The sequence below is a fragment of the Mchenga conophoros genome, linkage group LG8 (assembly GCF_057382185.1).
Source record: "Mchenga conophoros isolate Kocher_MC1m ecotype Shallow Benthic linkage group LG8, M_conophoros_male_GT1.1, whole genome shotgun sequence".
Taxonomy (NCBI): domain Eukaryota; kingdom Metazoa; phylum Chordata; class Actinopteri; order Cichliformes; family Cichlidae; genus Mchenga; species Mchenga conophoros.
This window is the reverse complement of record NC_140533.1, coordinates 5,169,893-5,186,767: the sequence shown is the minus strand read 5'-3', so window position 1 is coordinate 5,186,767 and position 16,875 is coordinate 5,169,893. Positions and strand designations below refer to the sequence as shown.

Genomic DNA, 16,875 nt, shown 5'->3' with positions numbered 1-16,875 from the left:
CACAAATACGAGTCCTTGCAACGTCTCTCAGATCTGCACCACCGCCTGCAATCAAGAGATAAACAGCCAATTGAAATTTCTTTTTTAAAAGAGTGCTTGGAGCCCTGCTGGCCAATTGTGTTTCTCGTTGCTGCCTTATCTGTGACAGACTCCTAGAAACTGATAGGGGCTCGCCGGGCCCCTGGATTCCGTTCCCCCGCACACTTACCAGAGGTTTATCTTGAGGCTGGAGCCTCTGTGAAATGGCGAACGGTGCCAGACATATCATTCAACAAATCCCCAGCCTGTAGTCCAGGTCACCCAGTCCCCTTGTTGTTTCTACATGCAAGGAATCGAGGGGGGGACAAAACCAGCTTGCTTGCATGGCTCACTAATTCCATGTTTCCCGAGATGACTTACGAGATGCTTTAAAGTAACAGGAATAGATAAAAATCTCGATTTTATGAGTAGCTGTCTGCTGTGTTGTAATGTCGCACACTAAACAAACTACTTTCTCATGAATATTTGAAATTTATCTCTCGCGTGGCGTGTGTTGGCAGTCACAGCTAACCCGAAAAGCTGCAAACATCCACTAAGCTGACCTGAAGAAAAGGAGGGAACATCAATCGCAGCAAGGGTGAAGATTTAAGAGGTTGCTCAGTACAGTCAGGTCTATGTGTTCTCATCACTATGACTTACGTGCTCTTAAAAGCACAAAGCCTCTTTATTGTAAATGCGGCCTGCACGCTCAGTTGTTGTGTTTGGGCATGCCTCTCAGCGCCGGGCTGTAAACAGGTGCCACCTCTTGTGAATCTGGCCTCCTAAGCTGTTTCTTCTGAGGCCGAATGTCCTCTTCCAGCACAAGAGCATTCCTCGGCGGTCACTTACAATCTTGTCTGCCTGTTCTCGGGCTGCAGCCACTATCTGGCCGTCTCTTTCTCCTCTGCTCTGTAGCATAAAGCCACCTGCTTTCCTTGGTTCTGGATTTATTCATCTCCACTATCTAGATATGTGCTTTGTTGTGTTTTTGCTGCCTGTTTCATTTTGCTTTCTCTCTTTAATACGGCTGGATTCATGTTACACGTCCATCAGTAACATATATGTACTGTGAAAAATTGTCCATGAGACTGTGGATCTCTTTCTTTTTGTCTCTCTTTTGACTAACAGCTGGTATCTGTTTTTATAGTTTTCATTTCAGGCCTACATCTAACTATTTTTTTTCCCTTTTCTCTTTAAATGTCAAGCAGTATGTCAGACTCAAGGATCCGATGCATGTGAAACTCGGGCAGTTGGTGCTTCTCACAACCTCATTCCTGGATTTTCAAAATAATACTGATTGAGCCAAGGGGACCTAGGGCAAATTTGAAAAATGCAGTAACTGCTCATATTTCCCACAGTGAACTGCGCCATCCACCACACACCCGAGGACAAAGCACACAATATTTGTTTTTTCACTGCTCTAAATTATTGAAAAAAAAACCCCAAATTAATTAAAAACAGTTTTAAAGCTCACTAATATTTTTGTTGGTAATGGAACAAGTCTAATGTTAAAGGAGTGCCTCACATAAATGAATGTAAAAAATTCAGTTACCTATCAACCTCGTATTTGCATGGAAGCAGAACACTCATTTATCTTTTGGACAGATAAAACCTACATTATTTTAACAGCTAGACAGTCAGGGGAACTGACCTTTCACCTCTGTATCTAATTGCTAATTGGGACAAGTGTGATAAGTTGACATGCTTGAGTTTCTCACACTTTTTCCCTCTGACTGTCTGACTCACACTTAAGTCTGAAAGCATGTAAGTACATGTGTGTGTGTGTGTTTGGATGTGCAGCAGCTCCATGTTGGAAGGTGTTACTCACGAGGCATGATGCCTTGGTCTGCCAGCTGCTCTCGTGTCCTCCTCTGCTGAAGTCTTAACTGTAGGACTAAAGTTGGGGGTAGGAGGAGGAAGAGGAGGACAGATAAAGAGCGAAGGTGAGAAAGAGGTATGGAGAGACAGGAGAGGGACAGAGAAAAAGCAGGAAGAGGCTGAGAATACAAGCCACTTAAATCGGTATTTCAGAATGAAACTTAAAGTCGAATTAGCATAGTTTTACTCTGTCTGTGGGCTGGAATGAAAAGCTACCAGCATTCAATTTGTAGTCATTGAACAGATGCACATGGACACATACGTATGTGCACATATGCATACAGAAAACACACACAAAACAGCGCAGCTTGCTCACAAATATTTCTGTGAGCAGGATGTAGGGAATGATAAACACAGCTCCTGGCTTTTAAACAGATCTGCTCTGCAGTGTGTGGTCCACAGCATGTGCACACGTTTCACTGTGCCCTGCATGTGTGTGTGTGTGGGGGGGGAGTCTAGGTGGGAGTTTAAGGTCATAAACATAGAAACTCCTCAATGTCTGTTGGTTGAGTGCGTCTGTGATTTTGTTGCTTTCTCTTTCTTTCTTTGTCTGTGTGTGTTTTCCCTCCCCAGTATTATCTGAAGGTCTCCCGGTCAGATCCTGGATCCGACACATAAGTATGAAATGTTCCCTTTTCCCTGCACGGTCCTAATCATTTTCTGTCTCCCCTATTGTTAATTATCTCACTCAGGTGGTTTATATTCACGCAGCTCTGGCTGCAATCACACGTTTTATGAATTTCTTCCAGCCTTCCAGCTTTGATGTCATGTAACAACTTTCTTAACAGTTTGACTGTGTGTCAGCGAGCTCAGGCGCCACATCACAGGTCTCTCATGGGAGAGCACCTCAATTATGTAATATCAGGCCCTTCCCTTCATCTGACATGTGCTTTCGTTTACAGCGAGGGGGTCGTGACCTGCCGGTCGCGACATCCCAAAGAGCAAATGAAGGCATTAGTTGCCGATTGGAAGCTTACCAAAACATGTAACCGATACAATTTCTGACAAGGAAAAATGAGCACTTTCCTGCATGCAAATGTTGTCTCTTCTTTTTTAAGACCAGGTGACAGATGGAATGTAACTATAGCTAAATGATTTTTTATTCAACAAGCTTGCACTCATTTGAATCTAAAAATAACAGTTTAAGTTGAACAGTACTGAGGGTAGCTAAGTCCTTGTAAAAGCAACATTTTCGTTTTAAAATTTAGCACCGCCAGTAAGCCAGTAATGTAACAGTAACCCTTAAAGCATTCATTTATACTTATGCTATGAATCTATGTAGTTAAATGTAGCCTACGCAAGTAGCTGATAGCATTGCCAGAATTTACCAAAAACATGTGACATAAAAGTTACAAATGGACGTTATATTTTGAGTCAAAAAAGTATTTGTTCCCCAAGGAAAACATGGCTGAGGAGGGATTTTGGCCCACTCCTTTTTATAGAAACTCTTTTTTTTCTTGGCTGCTGCACGGCAGCTCAAAGCTTCAGCTCCCTCTACAGAATTTCGGTAGGATTGAGGTTTGGAGACTCCACGAACATTATCAGAGTTATGGCTGAGGGAAGGACGTTCTTGTCTAAGATTTTGTGATACACGGCCATCGGTTGGCCCTTCAATGTGTTGAAGTTGTCCTCCACCCTTAGCAGAACAAGAGCCCCAGAACATAATGCTTCCACCTCCATGCTCGACTGTGGGGATGATGTTCTTTCTGTTATCCTCTCATCCTCCAAACACAGCAGGTACAGTTGATGCTAAAAAAAAAGAGCTTGACTGTAGTTTCATCTGACCACAGCGCTGTCTCCCACGCCTTCTTTGCATCATTTAGGCGTTCACAGGCCTGTGCATGCGTGTTCTTGAGCAGGGGCCCCTTGCAGACGCTGCAAGATTTCAGCCCATTATGGCGTAGTGTGTTACTAATAGTATTTTTTTGGTGACTGTGGTCCAACCGTCTTCATATTATTAACAAGCTTCTCCTGTGCAGCTTCACCTCATGAGACAAGATCCTGCATGGAGCTTCAGACTGAGGGTGACTGATGATGTTTTTATATTTCTTCCAACAGTTGCCACCATCTCATCAAGCTTCTTGGTGATGGTCTTGTAGCCCATTCCACCCATGTGTCCCTGTCTAGGGACCCTGTCCAGGGACACGTGGCAGCTCTTTGGTCTTGACCATGGTGGTGGAGAGGTTAGAATGGAAGAAATTGATTCTGTGACAAGTGTAATCTATACACGTAATGCGCTGAGATCAGACTGATTACAATCTGTGGGAACCAGAATTCTGTCTAGATCGTAGGGGATCAAATACTTATTTCACTCAGTAACTTGCTATTTTTATGCATTGTGTATATTCTGTCTCGATTAAAATGACAGTCGTGAAAATTAAAGACTGTCCATTTGTTTGTAGGTGAGGAAACTTACAAATTTAGTAAGGGATCAAATAATTATTCCCCCTTCTATATATGCTTTAGAAAAAGGGCTTTAAAAAATAAAATAATTTCATTGTCAGACAAAAGACAGAATAACTGTTATTGTGAGCTGAAGAAACTTCCTCTTTGATTTTTTCTCTTCAAAAGCAGATAACCTGTGAAACTTTTAGGAGAGAGTTATACGCCTGAAACATTTGTCAGAGATCAAATATGAACAAATTTGATTTAAACACAGCATTATATGTATTCATAAAAATTAACAACAAACAAAATGAACAATGAACAAAATGACTTACGGAAATCAATGCGCTATCCAAACATCATGTCATGATACCGGGCTAACGTAACAATCAGCCTGAACAGCCTGAATCTGGTCGTACGTGCAAATTTTGTCTCTAATTTTCTTGGAAAAAGCCAGGTGAAACATCAGCTGCTCTTTATTATGTTCACTGACAGGTTATCAATAATTGTGCTTGGAAAAGCACAGCAGCTGCCATGTAATCTGCTCTTTCTCCCCAAAAGCTTTGCTGAGACCAAAGACTCGCTTGTCCTGATTGCAGAGTATACATGTTATAGAAAGTGGGCCAGAGCCAAGCTATGTAATCACAGATCACTGAACCATACTACGCCTCTCTGAATGTTGACTTTGAAACTGAAGACACTTGTTTTAACTTGGGCTTTCTTGACAATAAAGGACAGACAAACCCAATTGTTCAGATTTATAGTGCAAATAAATTGTCATTTGGCTTTGGTTTGCACCAGTGAAGTGCTGATAATTGCACAAGCCAGTTGAGTGATACTGTGATTTATTGTTCTGTGCCTCACACACTCACAGCCACCGCACTGAAGAAAGAACAAAAAAACAAAACAAGATAATAATAACACCTCACTTTTACACTTAAGCTCCAACACTGGTTGCATTTGTTACATGAATCCTCCTGAACTTTCCCTTAGTGCAATCAGGAATGTGTTCACGACAGATATATGGGTGTAACTGTATAACTTGTAATAAACAGGTATTCCTAAATGAAGTATTACGTTTATTTTAGTCTAATACCTCTGCATAAAGTGAAAATCCACCTTAAAACACAACTGGCATATTTTATTTCTACGGTCTTGGACAGTTGGAGTCAGGTTTGCGAATGCGAGCCAGGACCTGTGTGGAGGAGAGCCAACGCTCCACCATTAAGGTACAGTTTCTGGAGCGGCTCCATTGACAGTGAGTCATAGTGAAGAGTGGGGTAATAAGGACATTTGGATGTATGTTGAAGAAGGCGAAAAAAAATCTCACTTGCGTTCAGAAACACAGGTAAGTGCTTTTATGTGTCGCCAGACTGCAAATCATCGTCAGCAGAGCGTGTTGTGGGGTAGTCTCTCATTTCGTAACTTATTACCAACTTTGTCAGAAGAGACAAGAATTCTGCTGCAATTTTACCTGGTGACACGTTCGTTATAGCACAGCATTATAAATGCAAGATGAGACTAATTTAGTGCTAGTGTAGTGCAGCATTTAACATTAGAGATTTACTAAAAGAGAAGCAAAAGTGTTTTTTTCTACCAAAAAAGTAAAAGTGTTTTTTAAAATGTTATTGTAGGTTATTATAGCAAATTGTTGTTTTTTTTTATATCATTTAACTAGTGATTCTTACTTACAGCCTATTCTGATCACTTATTGAATAATACTTCAAAATAACTGTTGCAATTAGCGCCTGGAGGAGTCTCATGAAGGCTCTAGAACAGCGATAATTTCTTCAGTACGGACTTTCCTAAACAAAGAATAAACCCACAAATTTTGTCATGTGACTGCCTGCATGGTATGCTTATCCATTTAGTGCAGACTGCTGGTTCCTCCTGTTTTTTTTAAGCTAAGTTAATAATTTCTTTTTTGTTGTTGTTTATTTTGTTCTTTTTTTTGCTGTGGGTCAGATGGATTTTTTTATTTTTTATAGATGACACCGGTGGAGTGAAAGGCTTATTCTGCTTTTAACTGATAAACTCACAGATCATATTTCAAACGTGACAAATACCACATCAAATGTTTGCCAGCTCAGAAAAGAACATCAAACTAAGTTTCCTGTTTTACTATTTCGATTTTCTCGGTGATCCAGGTTGAAAACATCCAGCGTGTTTATGTTTTATACATTTGGGATCAGAAGTGAAAATGGGTCTGAAATAGTTATATATTAAAGACAGCACATGTATGCACTGCTGATTTACATATGGTTAACATGTGGCACTGCATTTGACGTCTCTGTCATAATATTATGCAATGGCCTTGAGCTTAAGAGCATGGACTGTGGTCATTTGAGCTCTAAATCAAATCAGCATGAGAACTCGTCAGTACCTCACACACTCAGATTCGGCGCTCCGTGGGGAGCACTTAAATGAGATCTTTATCTTTCCTTTTAGCTTCAACCATGCGGTAGCAGTTCCCATGGCTTTGATTAGTTTGATTGTCATTTAAGCATGGTGCATAGGAGTGACAATTGCTGTGTAGTGTAAGTCAACGTACTTCATGTTAAAGAAACTGTAAATCCTTGACAGCAGATCATCTTCGACTTCCCCCTGCCATCAGCAGTTATCACAGAGACATTTACGGGCAATTTTACTTCGCTTACGCACAACATTTCACTCATGCGCTCATAAATGAGCTCAAGCAGTCGCTTTTATCAGGCGGCATTAACTCCTGTGACTGTAATATCAAGCAAACTTTGGCATAAGGACAATATCTCTACATCTGTGTTGTATTATAACAAGCTATAGCACAAGGGTTAGAGCAACACAGACCCTGAGCAACCTTCATGAAAAGCCTTATGCTGCTTTTGAATCCAGCCTCTCATGCTCCCCAGAGCACCGGGGGTCATTTCCCACCCTACTGATGTGCTCTAAACAAATCAAAGGAAAAGCATCATTTAGCCTGCCATTTCTGGAACGCAATTACAGCTCACAGGCACACTGGAGGTAGCAACCAGAGCCACTACAGCCACCGCTTTGAAGCAGCTGCTTTTTGAGTGTAGAACAAGCTGAACAGCTACGATCAGTTGCAATTTCCTCAGGGAGGTGGCAGTGTTGCTCAGACTACAAACACACTGAAAACATACACGTGCGAGCTTAGACAAAGTATGTTCAAACTAAGGAAAGTGCGTGTGGGAATAAGAAAGTGACGGAATTAAGGAGTCTGTGTACGTGAAGGAGACAGATGGATACAAATCCCCAACATCTGATGTGTATTAGAAGGAGTTTAAGTCAGTGCTGTAGTCCAGACCCTTCCTCCCGCTTTGATATACTCAGGTACACGCAGCTTCCAATGCAGCCATATTTAGATAACCTTTGACCTCTAATCTCTTTTTATCAAAGCCTGAAAACGACAGTGTCTGACTGGCTTTCCTCAGCAGCAGCAGAGGGTTAGTGACTGGGACTGAACAAGTGCACTAACCTGTCTGAAACATCATTCTCTCTCGTGTCATTTACAAGGAGTTTGATGGACATCACGTCTGTAAATCCATCATACTGTGACAGAGTGACGGGAAGCTTTCTGACTCACGCCGACCTCGCTCTGCTATTCCTTGTGCCATCACATGCCAGCACTGTGTATTACACACACCTGTCACTCGGCTGCTGTTACTGAGGAGCACATTCTGAGTATCAACACAACTCATCCGCGAAGACAGACGAATGACACAACGTACGGAGAATTGTTTTCAAATGCTGTTGGCAGACAAACTGTTTGTGCGGCTTCTGAGAATAAACACAGCTGTACACAGAAAGTGTTCATAAGTTGTGACAGAACAGAGAAGCAATAAAAGTCACATTTCAGTCATCACTGGACTTACCCGATCTAAACTTGCTTCGTATTAGTATGGAGTGTTCAGAGCCCAGAAGAGTCATAATGCTTACAGTACAGTTCCAGTGTTCAAAAGTTGCAAAATAGCCACGCACACTCAAGAAGCAGTGACACTTTGACCCCGACCTCTGAACCCCACACTGAGACGAGACCCAGAGCTGACCCAGCCTGGCTCATCAACAGATCTAGAGGAAAAGTGGCACAGCAAAAAAAAAAACCCAAAACAAAACAAACACTGGCTTTCCTGTCTTTCTCTCAGCCAGCGTGCACACCACCAGCAGCAGCCTTCCACTCTGCCTGCTGCTTTCTCTTCTCCGCTCACTCTCCCCCCGGTAGCTGATGTGGGAGTGTGTCTGTGAGTCTGTGGGCCTGAGAAAGCTTTGGTCCCATCTAGCTGTGAGATCTGAGCAGGGCCAGGGACAGCAGAGAGAGATATGCCCTGCTCTGGGAGTGGCTAGGCGGCCAGGGTTTCCTCCAAGCCCCGCCTGTCAGAGCCCAGGGGCAGGACAGGGTTTGGCTGATGATTTCTTCCTCCCTTGCCACCAGTGTAAATATATCAGCCTATCAGCCTTGTTGACTGTCATTAGAGAGGAGAGAGGGGGAGTTAGATGGGGAGGGAAATATCAAGATAGAGGAGCAGATAACGAAGTAGCAGTACAGCCAGGAGGAAGAAAGCGAGAAAAGCAGGAGTGGCAACAAGTTTCACTGGAGTATTCAATTCTTGTGTAATAAATAGAATGCATAAAAGCAATATTCAATAAACTTGTGATACAAATGTAGCAGTATAATCAGACTGGAAACACATGCTAGAAGACCAAGTGGGCTTTACACACACAGAGGAAACAAACAATGTGGACAATGTACAATAAATAAAAGTATTAATGGCTGCCACATTTTTTTAAAAACTTTAAACAGATATTGTCTGAAAACCTGATTACTTATCATTTATTTTCTTCACAGTGACTGAACTGCAGAAAGTAGCAAGTAGTTCTTGTACTAAGCCTCACTGAACTTTATTTTAAGGTGATGGTTAACAATTGTTTGGCAAGAAATGAGTGACTCGTAAGACAGAAGTCTAACATAACTCGAGATTCTCTTCCAAATATGTTTACATTTTTTCAGCAAACACAGCCTCATTAAACCAACATGTAGGTAAATAAAAGACAAATTTAGCTTAATTAAATCCATTATCCAACAATCTGTTAGGCCCAGAAACACTGACCACACCACACAACCAATGCTACAATGGAAACACAAAAATATGTAGGAATGTTTCCTATTTAAATCCAAGAAAGTGGAAAGAAATCCTTCATTTCTTAACAGGGCTTTTATTGTGAAACATTTTCAGGAAGCTGGTAAATAATCGTTTGTGGCAACTTTGACTACAACTCCATCTGAAATGCTGGGTTTCAACTGAATACTCGTTTATACTTTAAAAAATACTGTATATGTCAGTTGTGAAAACACTTTGATTTGAAGTCCAGAGTGTATGACTTTCCAGTCACATTCAAGCCAAATTACTTCACACAGTGCTAATTAGGCTAATCAAGCACAGACAGACCAGTATCGATACATTTTATGCCCAGTAATGATAACTGATTTGCCAGAGCAGCGTAGGGGAGGGACTGAACAGCATGAATATGACAGCTGCAAAAGTTTATGGTGTCACTGTGACTTTAAGTATTTAAAGAAGTGTGTCGTACAGCTTTCTCTGTCTCCTTTCAGATTTTTTTCAAGGTGAACTTTGACCTCGGGCACTAACAATAGTAGTATATTATTGTGACATTTGAAAATTACCCATAACAACTGCTGGTAATATAAAGTTTTACCGATTTTCACATTTGCTTTGGCCTGGACGTTAACCCAGCTAACATTAAATCATCTACAACTACACAAAATTTGAAAATTGTGGACACTAAACAGACAAACAAACATAACCAATTACTTACATCCTCTCTTAAGGGGGGAAAATAATACCACTGTAATGCAAAAGTCGCTATTTACAGTATGTGAAGGAGCAGACTCTGAGGAGGATTTAAAGCATGTTCTGAGTAACATTATTTATTTTGCAGCTTTAAATTTGAATAATTTTCAGACTTCTGAAACCATGAGATATACAAACAGGCGTCCCTTGTAAATGAGACATGCCTGCCTCAACAACAGCAACACTGATGACCACTGAAACTGTCTAGCATTTAAAATAAACCTCTCTGAGCTACTTGTCTTGACTTTTTGTACAATCACTGAGTTTGCTCAGTCACACAGCAGTTTATATTATATTCTCCTGTCCTCAACATGTGATCCCCACCACATAGCACGTTCTCCTCTGAGGGCAGCCTTCGCCAACTGCTGCCCCACCGGGTGCAGAGCCTCCTAAACCTCTGTCGACATTGGACGTCGGCTGGACACATCGAGGATTTCACCGTTGCTGTTTATCCTTAGATTTGAATGGAAAGTTATATGGAATATGATCCGGAGCATGAAAAGAAAAACACCAGGAGCAGTGAAGGTGTGCAAGGGTCCAGAAAATATACTCTTTCATTTCTTAACAGGGATTTTATTGTAAAATATTAACAAGCATTGTCATTTTAGTTTGTTTATTACTAGCAAATTATTCTGTATTATAATATGATGATTCAAAAGAATTCGTTTTTAAGAAAACTCTCGCCTCCTTTTGACCCTTTCTCTTTGTATCCCCCTATTTATAGGCTTTTCTCCACCTCAACTTTGGCTAGAAAGTTATTTTTCCATTAATTTCCCACCCTGCCCGTTTTCAGTTTGCTAAATAGAGAGAATACCAAAGACAAGTGTGTGATTACTACAGGCCTTTTCTCCACACTGTGTAAAAACTGCAGCGAAAGAGGGCTAATCAGTCATTGAAAGCTTTTTTCCAGCAACAGCTCAGTGCTTCTGCCTCGCTACTATCCATTTTAATCTCTTCACACCATAAACACTGCTTGGTTTTTGTTGCCGAAGAGCCCCTGCACACACCAGTGAGATGCGCACACCAAAACACGCAATAATTTAAGGTAATAAATGATACGGTCTATCTGTTTGCTGTTAGCCCATGTGCCTGACGTGTGCTGGAGTGAGCTCCAAGAAAGCCATAGGATTCTCAAGTCAAATATTTACATAGAAGCTCCTCGGGCTGTAAATCTATCCCCGACATTCGCAGGTACATTTGTCTTGCGAGTACGTTGAATGAACACAGGTGCACGCACACCGACACGCACACACGAACCGGTCCCGTCTTAATTAGCAGGTGAAAGTGCTTAAAGGGAAGTTCTGTCAGAGGGTTTGACAGTGTACACACAGTGTCTCAGACAGATTCCTGAGGAGGTCACCCAGCCCTGGCTTAATCCTCCCCTTTAATTGGGGCCTATGTCAGCGGATGTGACAAGTCTCATCTGAACTGTCTGGAAGCGCACGTGTGTTTGTGTGTGTTTCAGCGTGTGCGATAAAAGCACTAAGAGAGCAGATGATCACACTCATACAGCCGTGAGACAGTTCTGAGTGCATATTTTTTACATTATATACAATAAGAATGCAGCAGAGTGTGTGTTGATGGTCGGCTTTTTCTTTTCTGTGATGCATATTTCAACAATGTTTCTCTGATGCAATTACTCAAATGTCTGTGCCTGGAGCATAAGGCAAGAGAAACTGTTTATTGGCCAACTGTGCAGACATGTAGATCAAAAAATGACTGTTAGTGTTTTGGGTGATTTCTTGTGTTTTAGATAACGCAGATGTGACTCGCAAAAATGGCCAAACTGGACACAATGTAATAAAAATTACATCTAGTACAAACAGTTATTACACACGACGTGTCTGGACATTTTTTAACGACATCGTCACATTGTCTTTTCCACCAGTTCCAGTAAATGATGAATCAGTGGTCTGTAGGAGCCCCTTCTGCTGATAGGAGCAGTCGCATCGTATTTTAAATGCTTGGAATATCTCCTGTCAAATGCCATCTGTGGAATCCAGCTGTCCTGCAGCCATTTGCCTGACAGAATGTCACAGGAGGAAGTGTACTAGAATGCGCTGTCCAGTGTGAATGCAACATGTGCTGGACATTGTGTGGCCTTGTAGAGCATGCAGCAGCTGTTACATGACACCCGACTTCAGAGAAAAATTGAAAACTTATCTCCTTCATCCCTCTATCTTCAACCATCCTGTCTCGTCTATCTTCCATCACTTAGGTCTCATAATGAGGTGGAATTATGACAGACTGACTCACAAAGCTTAAAATACTACAAAACCACATGTCATTTGGTAATTTATGCCCAAACTTGTCTACTAGAATACACCAGGTCATGGGCTAGAGCTTTGATTACGTGATTGTCCAGCAGGGTTCTGAAGGGTGTCACTTGAGCCACCAGGTGATGTGAGCATGCACAGAGATAAGCTTGATCTGTCAGGGTTGAGGCTGAGCTTAATTATGTGGTTTATCTGAACTATCACTGTTTTAAATTCTGTGTGTGTCTGGTAGCTAGCCAGGAAACTAGTTATGGCCATGACTCATTTCATCTTATATCAGCCAATTTGTTAGAATATTTTAGAATTTAAAACACACACATATATAAAGTCTGCATTTATATAGCTACATCTATCTATATATCAAATAGATATGTTAAGCTAATAGATAAACAACTATGGCTTGTGTACTTGTGTAGTAGGTTGTTAGTCCATTGTTTACTTCAGCTGTCAATATGTAGTCCTGTCTCTTTATTCTAGAGGAGTAAATAGATGTGGATAAGAACTGACGAGCCAGAAAAACCCACTTCTGTCCACTGACAGTGATACCGAGATGAGTTATTGAGGATATCCATAACCTTTCTCCCTGGATGCACTGCTGTTTTTATGCTGCTGTTGGGGTTCATTTCTGTTAGCTGCTGTTAGTCAATGTTACTAAAACTTTGAAGTTGATCTATTATTTGGACTGTAACAGTAAATAAACTCCCACATGAGAGTTTATATAAGGCAGTGGTTCCCAAACTTTTTTTGCTAGGCCCCCCTTTGTTTTACAAGAAAAATGTTATAAAGAGCTAACATCTCTAAATGTCAGGAGTAGTTGGTCGTTACAACAAGTGTTTGTGAACTAAAAATCAAGAATGTAGGATACTGTTTGTCTGTGATGTCCGAAAAGCAGTTATGCAGGGGAGACCTACCTCGGCACTTGTGCAGGTGAAGCCAAAGGGAAGATTTGCTTCACCATATTTTCTAGTCTTTGGCTTAGAATGAAGTTGGTTTGGAAACATATTCAGCGATGCTTCATCTCCTGCTTTGCGTTTGTGTGGGCGCCCCGTGCTAGCAGTGTCCAAGCGTTTTTTTTTTCTTCCTTTTCACACCACGCCCCCCTTGCAATGGCTCTTCGCCCCCCTAGGGGGCAGGCCCCACACTTTGGGAAGCTCTGATATAAGGTATGTTAATCAGAGTAAAAGTGTGATTTTTAGGCTACTCAAGCCTAACATTATTTGGCATAATGCATATAACCAACAGTTTTTGTTGTTTAGCGGGGTTGTTGTCTCACTCCTTCATGTTTTTGCTTGCACGATATCTGAGCAGTGCTGATGAGTAAAAATACTTCAGAAAAAAAATTCTGATTGAGGTTGTCATAATTCATGCATGAAAGGGTTAAATAACAATAATTACAATGAAACACGTAATACATCTATGGTAACATTAAAAAAACAGTGCGTGGCAGGGTATGTAGTGACACATCAGTGTCCAATGTAGTGGTTTATATGCAAGGATACCATCAACAGTGACACAAATACAGGAAAACAGTGTTTGAATAGCCGTCCACTGTAGGGTGCCGACAAAATATTAAAAATTAAAAGAAATTTACCCCCACGACAAACGAATGCCTAATTCTCTTCTCCTCCACCTCTGGTGTACTATGTACAGTGTGACCGCTTTCTAACCACATATATAAAATGTGATTAGAGGAACAGCAATGTCTCTCTCAGCCACTGGATTCAATATGTTGGCTTCCACAAACTGGAAGCCAACATATTGTATTTATATACCTATTTTTGTTTAGGTATTTTTCTCATTTTAGTTTATGAAAATGCCTCAATTTCCTGGGAAACATAATTATGTTTTTTACATGCCCCATGATCAAAGCTGTAGGATATGTCTTTGATGTTAAGTATTTAAAAGGATTCATCACTTGTTAATGCAATGATCTTACACAGACTGTGCACACCTGACACTCACTATACTCAGTAAGTATACACACACACACACACACACACACACACACACACACACACACACAAGACTCAATTTTGGTCATGTTGTGAGATCATATGAACCCCATTCATCACAGATGAACAAATCTGTGCTCAAACTGCATTTTAACGTTTCATGAGCATCCATGATTCGATTGTATTCTATAAAATAATGCCTCGTGAAAATTCAAGCTTAGATTCTTTTATAAAGGTCTGTTTTGATCTTCTACCAAAGATATCCTAGCAAACAAGACAAGTCCTGTTTCATTTACAAAGACATGAAGCCAATCCTGGTGTGTCTTAATTGACTAACTGAAAAAGGAGGCATTTTCATTGGACCACATTATATCCAAACTGGCAAATAGTAAATCTGACCTGAACTAAAAACAGCTATAATACAGAAAAGATGAATATATTGTTGGAATTTCTTTTACTTATGTATTAATCACATTATTTTATTGTATGAAGCCTTGGTGCCACTGGATTTTAACATGTCTCACACTCATACAGTAAGACAAATGGTGGGGGTGTAGTAAGGAACTTGGGGGGAAGCAGACCACGCCGCAGGAAGAATCTTTGTCTCTTCGAGGACTCTGGGAGTAGCAAGGCAGTGTGAATCTTAAGGTGTGAAACAGCTGTGTACTGCCTTTTGTTCCTGAAGAAGGTATTTAACTGACAGCCATGTTAGGCTCGAGAGACTCTGCTGACCGTTTGCCCCGCGATCATGCAGCCTCTCCACCAACTTGGTTTTCTGTTCTTTGTGTTTTGATTAAAGAATGTTAGCTACCGCTCACCGCTCGTCTGCAGGCTTTGTTTAAATGGAAAACTTCCACAACAATTGAAAACTTGGATGTTCACTACCTGAACACCAGGTTCTATGGCCAATTATTTTGGTAGGTGTGTATGTGTTTGTTAAAGAGTCTCAGCGGCCTTGGTGGCAGCAGCTGTGTCCTATCAGTGTGAATGCCTTTGTGCTGGTCTACCTCAGACAGCAGCTCTTGGTCCACTGTCTCTGTGGTGGTTGGCTCTCGGGTAAATACTGACATTTAAATAAGCGGTTAGAGAGATATATTAGAGTCCTGCACTCATACAGCCAAGCAGGTTTAAAATAAGTCTCACCCATCCCAACAAGAAAAGATGAATCAGTTTAAACAAGTCCCCGTTGGGACTTGACAGCAAGTATCTTTTTCATGTCAGTCAAAACAAGCAGCAAGCATTTTTATCACTGATGATATCCAACTACTATTTTCAGGTCACTATCATGTATATTTTATTTTACTTATTAAAGTTTAGCCAAAGTATAATTAAATATAGTATCAACTTGTGATGTAGTCAGTGTTGGGAAGGTTACTTTTAAAATGTATTCCATTACAGAATACATGCCCCAAAATGTATTCTGTAACGTATTCCGTTACGTTACTCGATGACAGTAACGTATTCTGAATACTTTGGATTACTTAATATATTATCATGCTTTTTACAACAACGTGAATGTACTATTGCTGTGTGATTTATTACTATTACTGAAGGTCCGCAACTCCGAACTGTAGTAAAGGGACCTCTGACTAATACGGCGGGGTCCCTGTCAGCTCGTAGCCGAAAAATAGCTTTACTTTGTTGTGTGGGTCAACTTTTCTTGCGAGAGACAGAGAGAGGCGTTGAAAGACTGCTCCAACGGAACTTATTGTTTTCGGAGGAAAACACAAACATGGTGTACAGTCGAGTCTTAATAGCTTACTTACAACTGGGCTCGTCAGGCACTCTTCTTGGCTGAAGTGGTTATTATTATATTTACATGCTTCCAGCTCCCGTTTTTCCTCGATGACAACTCGTACCTTTCCACGCCCCTTTTTCTCCCTCCTCGCACTCACAGACCCACAATGTGTATGGCAGTCCATTCTCCCTGCAGCACGGACTACACTGCCCATGATGCTACATTCTTTAGAGCTATGCTTGTAGCATTCTGCCTGTTAGCTTAGCACAACAACAACAACAACAACGAAAAGGCGCTCTCTCACCCAGGAAACACACAGTCACAGAGAGAGAGCATCACCCTGTAACCATGGCAACCGTAACGCTGCCGCCTGGAACAACAGAACGTAGCTGTCAAACAAAACCCAAACAGTCCTGACCCGCCACAATATGAAACAGGAAAGTACCGCAGTGTAATCCATTTATTTCAACAAAGTAACTGTATTCTGAATACCACCTTTTTAAACGGTAACTGTAACGGAATACAGTTACTCATATTTTGTATTTTAAATATGTAACGGCGGTACATGTATTCCGTTACTCCCCAACACTGGATGTAGTGGAATTTGGATAGTTAAGAAAGCTGTGAGTAACATGTTTACATGTACCTTTGCTACATACATTAGCTTGCTAAGCCCTAGCTAGCATTTCTGTTCAAAAACCCAAATAGACAGGGGCTACTGAAATATTGCCTAATACAGTATTTCAGCCTTCCACAGCATG

General features: G+C 41.1%; 1 protein-coding gene across 9 annotated transcripts in view; it reads right to left on the bottom strand.

Annotated features, from left to right (window-relative positions):
• Nucleotides 1-16,875, bottom strand: part of myocd (myocardin) — a 144,722-nt gene that overhangs the window by 16,904 nt on the left and 110,943 nt on the right. For 5 of the 9 annotated variants that reach the window (XM_085283677.1, XM_085283678.1, XM_085283680.1 and 2 more), the window contains exon 3: nt 1,847-1,912. In XM_085283677.1, coding sequence (XP_085139803.1) covers nt 1,847-1,912 — 66 coding nt within the window. Of the gene's footprint in view, nt 1-1,846; nt 1,913-8,153; nt 8,578-16,875 lie in introns of those variants that run through there. The other 4 variants (XM_085283679.1, XM_085283684.1, XM_085283682.1 and 1 more) reach the window with 2 other exon arrangements.